Source organism: Ranitomeya imitator, chromosome 6 (assembly GCF_032444005.1).
Source record: "Ranitomeya imitator isolate aRanImi1 chromosome 6, aRanImi1.pri, whole genome shotgun sequence".
NCBI lineage: Eukaryota > Metazoa > Chordata > Amphibia > Anura > Dendrobatidae > Ranitomeya > Ranitomeya imitator.
The window spans coordinates 245,984,147-245,996,398 of record NC_091287.1 but is presented as its reverse complement, the minus strand read 5'-3'; the positions used below and the strand labels follow the sequence as shown (position 1 = coordinate 245,996,398).

The window sequence follows — 12,252 nt, the reverse complement described above, 5'->3', positions numbered from 1 at the left end:
TGAATTTAACTGTTTTCTCATTGAGAGGAGTTACTCTATTGTTCCAATTAAATTTAAATTAATTTGTTAACCCTTCCTCTGCCTCCCTTGCATCACTGCAGCCTGCTTACAGAATCAAGCTCCACCACCTGTGAGGCAGTGACTGATGTTACATGTGAGGGTCACTGTATGTTCTCCTCAGGATGTGCATGGAGGTGTAATGAGGACATGAGAGTGCATTGCAGTCACAGGTATAGCTGAGGTTGCAATGCAGACTAAAGTGAGTGTTGGTCTTGGACATGCTGGTTATCCAAGGCAGATATAGGGAAAACCTGCTCTGGGCTTTTGGGTTTTGAAACGGACTACAAGACAGTATTGGTGCCATCCATTTCATTCCTGGCCAGGTTTTCCATGTGGTTGAAGGCCACATGTTGCTAGTTAAAAACCCTGCAGTATAGGATTTGGGTGTGTCTGGGTCACAGTCAGAGTCAGTCTGGCGTTAGCTAGAGGGCAGAGAAGTCGGCTCTGCAGAGCTCCATGTGTGAGCCAACACAGGCAAGCAGAGCCAAGCAGCCAGGGGAGCTGAGACGCCTGGCACCGACAGCGTGCACAGCGGTGCAATCACCCACGGTAACTGGTCAGAGGTGGACTGGCGTGCTTAGTGACTATAATCCAGAGAATATTGTGTGCTGTGTTTTTTTGAGTTGAACATTAAAGAGACATTTTGCTTTGAACTTTGCTGGGTCACTGCCTCATCACTACATGTGGTGCATCGCCGGGCCTTGTTCTTGTCAACGTTGCGTGGCCACTGTGTTGTCCTGGGCAATAAGCCCATCTGGACTGTCAGGGCTGTTCAGCTCCCAGGCTACTCCCCCATATACCCTGCACGCATCCCCTATCACATCCATATATCCGAAAAGAGTCGAACAATGCTCTGACTCCTTCTCCCCCATCACACTTGCTAGAATAGCAAATGCTTGTTACCAGTTTGCAAACATCCTCGGTATCAGCCGATACCTACTTTTTCCCTCCTCATCTCTTTCCTTCTTAGTATCGCTAGGCGTTACTTTATCCAAGTTAAATTTTTCCAAAGGAAGCAGTGAAAATATTTCCACATACTCCCCTTCCTAAATTATATCCTTTACCTCCTGCCTCAGATGCGCTCCCAGAGGGTCTTCAAAACACACAAAGACCTCACTTCTTGCACGATCATCTAAACGCACCCTCATCCTCCTTTTCTTTCTCTTCTGAGATCTTTTCCAAACCTGTCCCTGACGTACCAGCCTGCTGTTGCCCACTTGGAACCCCCTTTTTCACCATTGCAGACTTCTCTGCCACCACCCCTGTCTGCGGCGGAGGCCCCCAAGCACCCTCCAGGGACTGCATATTACCGAACCCTATGCGCTCTGCTACTAATCACTGCAAAACACCAAACAATTGACCCCACAAATCAGATCAGCAAACGTTATGATCTTGCCTACCATGTACCACCCCTTCCACATTACAAACATCACTACCACTAGCAACATTCGCTACAAAAGGTAAATTGAATACATTATTACCATGCTCATCAGGATCACTCAGTGAAATGATCGGATCACCCACCACGCTGCTTGCTTCCAGCTCCTCGTCCGCTGATGCTGCTGCATCCCGAGCCACACTCTCAGAAGCTTTCATTTCCATAGCTGCATTCTGATCAGAGGACCCACCTGTAGATGGAGCTCTGCATGCCCGGACTGAGCCTGATGCCGCACATGTCACTGCGCCCATCTCCAGCATGCCCACTGACCTCAATAACCCCCCACTCTTCTTCACTTTTTCACCGTGACTGTGCCCCCCTGCCTGTCCATCACTGGGGGCCAACGTGCCTCTGCTCCGGATCCCTGTAGTCCGCAAACCAGATGTAGTCCGCATCTGGGTAACGCCTACGTCAGGAATGCCGTTTCTCCAGCGAGGATTCCTCCTGGTGACCGGGAGAGAGGCAGAGCATGTGGCCATCTCCTCCACCCCCGGAGGGTCCCCAAGGGGCTCCTAGATCTTTTCCTGCTACTCTGGTATCCCTAAGGCGCATAGCCCACTGGTGGCCATGACCGACGAGCGTGTGCTGCGGGGGGTGAGAAGTTACCGCAGCTCCAGGAGGGTCCCTGCAGGCCACATGTAGCGGCTTCTGCACAATGTTTGATCCATGGACCGCCAATGCTGCCAGCACTAGCTCCATCAGCTCTGCTAGATCTGCCATTACTCCAGATGCTGCTACAGCTTCCTATGTTGTGTCCTGTCCTGTGTTTCATTGACCAGAACAAAGAGGAGGTAAATTGCTCTCCCCACACCTTATAAAAGGTTCTTTGACCCATCCCCACATTCCCCAACCCCCTAACCAAACACATCGCTTGGCCTTACCCCACTGGCGACAATACACTTCTGTGCCCTTGTTGACCTTTATGTTAACCTTCTCACTCCCACCCTCTATCTTGTCATGGTGCCTGTCTTCCCAATATCAGGGCTCACTAGCTTTTCTTATGCAGATTACATGTGTTTTTATTACATTTCCAATTTTCTATGGGAAAAATATGCAAAATATAAAACTCAGTATACTCACAAGAGAAATTGGCATGTTGCAGATTTTAAACGCAAAACAGTTTACACAGGGGGTGTCAAACTGCATTCCTCGAGGGCTGCAAACAGGTCATGTTTTCAGGATTTCCTTGTACTGCACAGGTGATAATTTAATCACCTACACACATAATGATTGCAGCACCTTGTGCAATGCTAAGGTACTCTTGAAAACACGCATGGTTTGCGGCCCTCGAGGAATGCAGTTTGACACCCCTGGTTTACACAGTGTAAACAAAAAACATAGTGGGCATGATTTAAATCCCATCCACTTTGCTAGAATACTGTAGGACAATGTGATCTGCACATCGATAATGTACACCACCAAAAACTCATTATGGGAACTTCACCTAGAGAAATATTCGCACCTTGTACATTTATGGCATATCTGCATATCGTTAATATACAGATAAAACCTAATACAACACTTCTTTCTTATACCTTTTTGTCTTTTTTCATCTCTGTATTCCAGTTTGCGCCAATTGATGCATCCAGTTTCACATTGCTGAATGGGCAATCTTAGGAGCATTTGCTTCTACTCAGTGCTGCAGACCCCTTCTTCCCTCTACTGTGTGCTACTGACAAGCCCCACTATGAGTTATCATCAAGCTAATCTAAGTGTATAATTCACCTTATGCTTCTATGCACTCTCTGATACTATACATTTTCCTGCCTGATCAATTGAATCTTCTGCCATCCACAACCATATAGCTGTTTGGGTGGGTTTTACATAATTGGCTTGTTGTAGCATAACTCAACTTTCCTGTACTTCTCCATAAAAGAGGCTGTAATAACGAGGCAGTAAGACACAAAAAGAGCACAGCGAGGTCAAAAATACTCTGTTGTAAAGAAGTCACAGTAAATAAGCAAGTGCTAATCAAAAATGAAAAAAATACAGGGTATTTAGTTAATATATTTTTTGGAAAAAAATGTATATTAAGCTGCTCCACCAATCGCCAAGGTATACTCATAATAGAGCAGTCCTATCTAATGTATATAATCCCCATCTGATGTATTTAAAAACCTGATCATCTGTATAGTACCTGTATAAGCAGGGTTCAGAGAGAAAATATCCATTTGGACTTGCTGTATTGAACAACTTCAGTGCAAATGGCCCACAGAGGAGTGGTGGACTCCCAGTCTTGTAGAAACAAGAAAACAAATGGATATTTTCTCTCTGAACCCTGCTTATACAGGTACTATACAGATGATCAGGTTTTTTAATACATCAGATAGGGATTATATACATTAGATAGGACTGCTCTATTATGGGTATACCTTGGTGATTGGTGGAGCAGCTAAATATACATTTTTTTGCAAAAAAAAATGTATTAACTAAATACCCTGTATTTTTTTCATTTTTTGACTAGCACTTGCTTATTTACTGTGACTTCTTCACAATAGAGTATTTTTGACCTCGCTGTGCTCTTTTTGTGTCTTCATGTTTCTTGGTGGTGTGAACAGGTTTCTACAGACTTGTTCACTGTGCAAGTAGCCCATGTGTTTTTGGTTCAATAACGAGGCAGTACAGAATTGTGTTTGTTTCCTGCTGCTGACAGATCAGTTTTGTGAAAATGCCATTCTACTGATCCATAAGACAAAAGATATAATCCTCTGCCATTGTTATGTTTGCTAATGACAGGTGTTATGAAGGCAATCCAGAAACACAGTGTGCTTAGCGATCAGAGCGCACACAGTGATCTGACAAATACCCAAAAATACAAGAACGAGCTCTGAGACGTGGAAACTCTGTAGACTGCACACCTGATCCTATCCTAAACACAACTAAAAGCGGCTGTGGATTGCGCCTAACAACTACCTAGGCAACTCGGCACAGCCTAAGAAACTAGCTAGCCTGAAGATAGAAAAATAGGCCTGACTTGCCCCAGAGAAATTCCCCAAAGGAAAAGGCAGCCCCCCACATATAATGACTGTGAGTAAGATGACAAGACAAAACGTAGGGATGAAATAGATTCAGCAAAGTGGGGCCCGATATTCTAGGACAGAGCGAGGACAGTAAAGCGAACTTTGCAGTCTACAAAAAACCCTAAAGCAAAACCACGCAAAGGGGGCAAAAAAAAACCACCGTGCCGAACTAACGGCACGGCGGTACACCCTTTGCGTCTCAGAGCTTCCAGCAAAACAAAAGACAAGCTGGACAGAAAAAAAGCAACAAAAAAGCAAAAAGCACTTAGCTATACAGAGCAGCAGGTCACAGGAACAATCAGGAGAAGCTCAGATCCAACACTGAAACATTGACAAGGAGCAAGGATAGCAGCATCAGGCGGAGTTAAGTAATGAAGCAGTTAACGAGCTCACCAGAACACCTGAGGGAGGAAGCTCAGAAGCTGCAGTACCACTTGTGACCACAGGAGTGAATTCAGCCACAGAATTCACAACAGCCATAGACACTATTAATGCAACATTTGCAGTTTCACATCACTGGTCTCTCGTTAGCAGGCAACAAAGACAGCTCAAGTAATATCAATTACTTTATATAGCCCCATCCTGCAGTATATCCTCTTAGCCCCTCTATACAAAGCTCCATCCTGCAGTAACATAGTAACATAGTAACATAGTTAGTAAGGCCGAAAAAAGACATTTGTCCATCCAGTTCAGCCTATATTCCATCATAATAAATCCCCAGATCTACGTCCTTCTACAGAACCTAATAATTGTATGATACAATATTGTTCTGCTCCAGGAAGACATCCAGGCCTCTCTTGAACCCCTCGACTGAGTTCGCCATCACCACCTCCTCAGGCAAGCAATTCCAGATTCTCACTGCCCTAACAGTAAAGAATCCTCTTCTATGTTGGTGGAAAAACCTTCTCTCCTCCAGACGCAAAGAATGCCCCCTTGTGCCCGTCACCTTCCTTGGTATAAACAGATCCTCAGCGAGATATTTGTATTGTCCCCTTATATACTTATACATGGTTATTAGATCGCCCCTCAGTCGTCTTTTTTCTAGACTAAATAATCCTAATTTCGCTAATCTATCTGGGTATTGTAGTTCTCCCATCCCCTTTATTAATTTTGTTGTCCTCCTTTGTACTCTCTCTAGTTCCATTATATCCTTCCTGAGCACCGGTGCCCAAAACTGGACACAGTACTCCATGTGCGGTCTAACTAGGGATTTGTACAGAGGCAGTATAATGCTCTCATCATGTGTATCCAGACCTCTTTTAATGCACCCCATGATCCTGTTTGCCTTGGCAGCTGCTGCCTGGCACTGGCTGCTCCAGGTAAGTTTATCATTAACTAGGATCCCCAAGTCCTTCTCCCTGTCAGATTTACCCAGTGGTTTCCCGTTCAGTGTGTAATGGTGATATTGATTCCCTCTTCCCATGTGTATAACCTTACATTTATCATTGTTAAACCTCATCTGCCACCTTTCAGCCCAAGTTTCCAACTTATCCAGATCCATCTGTAGCAGAATACTATCTTCTCTTGTATTAACTGCTTTACATAGTTTTGAGTAGATCTCTCTTTTGTGTCCTTTGAATAAAGCCCCTTCTGTAGTATATCGCTTTTCTTATCCCCTCTATGAACAGACCCATTCTGCAGTATATCACACCTCTTGGCCTCCTATACATAGCCCCATCTTGTAGAACATTGCTCCTCTTAGTTACCAGTACACTGGCACATCACTGCTTTCTAGTATGAGCTCTCTGCAATGTAATGTGGGAGAGTCCTTTGCTTTTTATGACATCATCTCTTACATTAGAAACTCTGTTCTAGCCCTATCCCAGAGTCAAGCTATGATGTTAGGATGCCAGCTGAGAGAGACTAGACTGTGAATGATCAACCAGGAGCAAAGGAGCTACTTCAGGATCTGGCAAAACGGGCCAGATTTTAATATATGTACATTATTATAAAATCATTGTGTGTGATTGGGGAAAAATGAGTGCAAAAAAATAATTCAATTGGGTGTGGGCACCAAAGGGCAATTTTGTACAGGGCACCATTGAGCCTAAGGCCAGCCCAGATTTTGTAGGACTACAGTATGTTGGAAACAGAAGATAATTCTGCTCTCCAGAGGGATACCTTTATTAAATTAAAATTTCACTAAAAATTCAAAGAAATGCGAATTTCAAGTCTTTTCAGAAAATACTTATCTTATGGGGTAGAAAGAAAAAAAGAATAATTCATTACCTTTAGATTGTCCCTATCGGATGGTTTCAATTTGCTTTTAAGGGCATCGATCATCTCATACAAGCAAAGCTCCACTTGTTTGCTTTGCCTAGAGAATAAAATTAGAAGATTATTTAAGTACAAAAATTATCTTTTAAGTGCCTCTTGGAGTTTGGTAGTGACTAAAATAAAGTGATTGTGCGCTACAGATTTACAATTTCATTTTGGTAAAAAAGTATTTTAAAGAATGCATTTGATCTTAGTTTAATGCAATATACAGTATTACACATGAACTTAGAGTTGCCCTTAACTTATTTGCAGCATCATAAATTGAAGACCTCATATTCATACAAAGACATATCAAAGAATAAAAAGGACTCTTTAATGTCTGGTGTGGCTTGGCAATATAGATTATTAGTCATAATAAAAGGGGAAAAATTATTTTGACATCAATTCATTCTCGGCATTTATGTCAGCTTTATCAAATATTGCCAGCAAATCAGATGCACGATTCTGAAAACACATCATTATTGAAACTTTGAAAGAGGACCTGACAGCTGATACTGTCTCATTTGTGGGCAGTAGGTATCAGGCATTGGCTGTATGATCTCAGCAAGGTATGTTTGCCTTTAAAACACTGTGCCGGCTGCTTCTCCCCACCTGCCGACCTGGAGTGACAGGTCTCTTCCTTCAAGTGGATATAGTCAGAGACCTGTCAATCCAGGGCAGCAGACAGGGAGAATCCATCGGGGATCCGCCTATCCAGTTACTCTACAGCGCAACCCTGTCCCCGGTGGCTTACAGTATGTTTTTCTCTCAAGCACCTCAGCATTTCAGAGTCAAACAAAGATGGCTGAGATCAGTGCCTGATACATGCTGCCTGTGGATTGCTCAGCATGTATGAGATGTCAGGTTCACTTTAACTCCATTGAACCTAGTAAAGACACCCACAGAAACCATAACATCTCACAATTTTTTTTTTCAGTAAAGTAACGGCAGGGGTGGGGAACCTCAGGCCCCAGGACCATTTACGGCCCTCGAAGACCTATTATCAGGCCCCCCGAGCAGATTCTCGGGGACTGCATTCTTGGGCAGGGAGGTGTATTTTGATTACAACCAGCTCATTAATTTCTTCTTGCTCTGTCAGCACACACATGCAGTGTTCACTACTGAACACTGAAGGGCATGCAATGAAAGATTACGTCCTAAAACCAGTTTCTGAGTCAGGATGTACTTTGTGGGCGGAGTTTGTATGACCCCCAAAGGATAGTATAAATATCCAAATGGCCCTTGGCAGAAAAACAATTCCCCGCCCTTGGTCTATGGGTTCTGCTTAATACCATTTGTGCCCATTATGTGATGGATTCTTCTCCAACATGAATTCCATGTGTTTGCTTCTATAACGGGTAAGTTCACATGACATTTTTTTCATGTGTTTCTTTTAGCTGGCCTGTTCTGAAGAATGCCTGGAAAAGCGCTAAGAAAATACTTGAAAGATTTTGTTCTTCATACGTTTAAGCTTTTCAGCAAGTGGTTAAAAGAAGTGAACCGACCATTCTTCGGGCATTTTCAGTGATGAAGCTACTCCATACTTTAGCAAACTAGACTACTGTATATACTCGAGTTTAAGCAGAGTTTTTCAGCACATTTTTTTGTGCTGAAATACCCCCTTGGCTTATACTCCAGTCGTTGTCCCAGAAGATGGTGGGGGAGGGGGAGCAGTGGAGCAGCAGGACCCAGGAGGCATGAGTTGGTGGCTGTGGCTAGTCCTGTGCCCGCTGCTAAAGAGAAATGAATACTTACTGCGCTTGCAGTGAATATTCATTTGTCTTATAGCACACAGTGTCAGCTGCCGGCTTCCAGCAGCTGCTGGACTATCATGGGTGCCCGCTACTTAAGAGTTATGAATATTCACCTCTCTCCACTCCCATAGGCATGGAGTGGAGTGAATATTCAGTATCATAATGAGCGGGGACATGTGATCACCCAGCCACTGGAGCTGCTGGCACCGAAACAAGATACAGCGAGGGCGCGCAGGGAAGGTAAGCAGAAAAAGCAAATCTTCCGATGAACAAGCAAAATGCTTGTTCATCAGGTGAAATGTTGATTGTCATTCTCTATAATGCATCATCCTGTGTAAACAATGAAAGTTTATGTGCACTGAATAATCTATCACAGATTTTTCACTGTGTATCTTTAACTCCTTAACGACTGCCGATACGCCTTTTAACGGCAGCAGTTAAGGGTACTTATTCCTCAGTGCCACATTTTAATTGCACTGAGAAATAAGTGTATAGCGCCCCCCAGCGTCGGAAATTCTCAGGCGTCTGGTAGTTGAGACCCCGGAGAACATGATTCGGGTCTTTTTTAACAACCCCAGTGTTGCAATCACCGTTATTCACGGAATAGTGGCGACTGCAAAAAAAAAAGTCTGATTTCCCATTTAATTTCTCTCTCCTCTGATGTGATCTAGCATCCCTGGACCCTCCGCATCCCTTGGTCCTGTCCCCCAGCTGCCGGCATCTTCTTCCGAGAAGAAAAGGCGGGCGCATGCATAGTGCACCGGCCAGCAGATCTGCTGGCCAGCACCCTGCAACAATAGGAAATTGAATAGACCCTATCACAGTGATCAAACTAAACAAAAAGTAAATACACACACACACACACACACACACCTTTATCACTCCCTTAGTTAGGTAAAAATAATAAAATTTAAACAAATGCATTTATTTTCATTAGGGTTAGGGTTGAGTTGTGGTTAAGGTTATGGTTAGGGTTGGGAATAGGGTTAGGGGTGTGTTGAGGTTTGGGTTGGAGTTAGAATTGAAGGGTTCCACTGTTTAGGTACATCAAGGGGTCTTCAAACGTAACATGGCGCCCACCATTGATTCCAGACAATTTTACATTCAAAAAGTCAAACGGTGCTCCCTCTCTTTTGAGCTCTGCCATGGGCCCAAAGAGTGACTTTCCCCCACATACAGGGTATCGTTGTACTCAGGAGAAATTGCACAACAAATTTTGTGGTTCATTTTCTCCTGATACCCTTGTGAAAAAAAAAAAAATTGGTTCCAAAGTACATTTTTTGTGAAAAAAGTAAAAATGTTCATTTTTTCCTTCCACATTGCTTTAGTTCTCGTGAAGCACCAGAAGGGTTAATAAAAGTTTTGTAAATTTTATTGGAAAAATGAGAAATTGCTGGTCAATTTTTAACCCTTATAACATCCTAACAAAAAAAATAGTGTTTCCAAAATTCTGCTGATGTAAAGTTGACATGTGGGAAATGTTATTTATTCATTATTTTGTGACACCTCTCTCTGATTTAAGGGTTCAAAAACTAAATTTTGAAAATTGCAAAATTTCCGTTTTTTTCATAAATAAACGCAAGTTATATCGAATAAATTTTACCATTAACATTAAGTTCAGTATGCCACGAAAAAACAAACTCAGAATCAGTGGGATACGTTTAAGCGTTCCAGAGCTATAAGCTCATAAAGTGACAGTGGTCAGAATTGTAAAAATTGGCCCGGTCATTAAGTACAAAATTGGCTAAGTAAAATTAAATAGTGCTTTTTAAAACAAGCAAATTTCAACCATGAAAAATCTTCTTTATTCTTAAAGGGAACCTGTCAGCAGGATTGTGCATAGTAACCTACACACAGTGTCATGTCGGCGCCGTTATACTGAATAAAATACCTTGGTTGATGAATTCCTTCTTGTGGCTGTTTCTTAATCTTTATTTTCAGTTTTGTGTTAATGAGATTCTCGTGCCCCAAGGCGGGGTTGGGGTATGTGGTCCTCTCACTGACCTGCCCCCTAGTTTACATAATGAATCCATCACATACTGAATTAAAAATAAAAATGCTTCTGCAGGCAGGTGCCAGCCGTGGCACCTGCGCTGCAGCATAATCGCATGGCTAAGGAAAAAAGAAAAACTAATTTGGAAATGGCACCCGCCGCGTCTGCACAGTAGCAGCTATCGGTTTATATAGAGATCCGATAGCTGCTGTTGCGCAGGTGCCGGAGAAGCCATCTTGCTGGAGAAGAAAAAAATGTCCTTCACTAAGATGGTGTCGCCCGCGCATGTGCAATAGCAGATGTTGGCGATCTCCGAGGACTGGGGGCTGGTATTCTCAAACTGGTAAGGGGTCATGGATATTAGGCCCCCAGCCTAAAAGTAGCAACCCGCTGCCGCTCCAGAGAAGGTGCATCTATTAGATGCGCCAATTCTGGCACTTTACCCAACTCTTCCCACTTGCCCTGTAGCAGTGGCAAGTGAGGTTAATATTTGTGGGGTTGAGTCACCTTTGCATTATCACATGACATCAAGCCCACAGCTTAGTAATGGAGAGGCATCTATAAAACAACTATCCATTACTAATCCTATAGTTATATTGTAAATAAACAAACAGCAATTATAAAAATATTTATTTGAAATAAAAAAACACTTTTTAAATTTAAAAATAGCAAACACAGTTAAACTTGCCTAACGCCCATTCCATTGAAGCCATCGTCTCCTGTGCCTCTATGCTTCTCCATTGTTGCAGAGGCAAAGGGGTCTCTACCAGCAACTCGATAATGCGCTTAGTTCAGATCAGTATCACAACTATATCGATAGTCTGCACTGCCAATCTGCAATCTGGAAGCACTGTGCTCCATAAGATAGAACATTAGAACAATCCACTAAGACAAGCATTTGAATCTTGATCAAGCTTGTCCCCTGACAAATAACATTAGTACGATATACGGTTGATATGCCGGGGCTTAGGCTGGATTCACAGTTTGTTTTTCCCATATATAGCATAAAAAACTCTTTACATACATGTAAAAATCTCAATAGAGTCTATAAATCAGCAGAAGCAGCAAAAGTATGGTCAATTAGTCGGCAGTAGCTGCAAAAGCAAACACAATTTTAGGGTGTAAAAAAAGAGAGATAAAATCCTGTGAAACCAATGAATTGATACCACTCTATAAATCACTTGTAAGGCCATATCTACAATATGGATCCAGCTTTGGGCCCCAAAAGGATATTTGGAACTTAAGACTTAAGGAGGACAACTAGATTATTACAAGGGATGGAAAGCCTCTCATATGATGAAAGGTTGGAAAGTTGGGCTTGTTTAACCTTTCTACGTCAGCGCCTGTTTTCGCTTTCGAGACCAGGCCAATTTTTATCATTCTGACCAGTATCACTTTATGTGGTAATAACTCTGGAACGCTTCAACGGATCCCAGTAATTCTGAGACTGTTTTTGTGACATATTGTACTTCATGATAGTGTTAAAATTTGTTTGATAGGACAATTTTTTAAACATAATTCTTTTTTTGTTAGAAGGATTAAAAGTTGATCAGTAATCTAATTTTTCCAACAATGTTTACAAAACCTTTTTTTTTTTAGCAACTACATCACATTTGAAGTGACTTTCATGGGCCTATATGACAGAAAATACCCACAAGTGACACCATTCCAAAAAATGCACCCCTCAAACTGCTCAAAACAACATGCAAATCACAAAAATGTTACGTTAGC

At 42.6% G+C, this 12,252-nt stretch overlaps 1 protein-coding gene across 1 annotated transcript in view; it reads right to left on the bottom strand.

Moving 5' to 3' along the window:
* LOC138642420 (dynein axonemal heavy chain 5-like) overlaps nucleotides 1–12,252 on the bottom strand; it is a 546,381-nt gene that overhangs the window by 417,540 nt on the left and 116,589 nt on the right. The window contains exon 23 of the mRNA XM_069730567.1: nucleotides 6,748–6,835. Within this exon, the coding sequence (XP_069586668.1) occupies nucleotides 6,748–6,835 (88 nt within the window). The remainder of the gene's footprint in view (nucleotides 1–6,747; nucleotides 6,836–12,252) is intronic.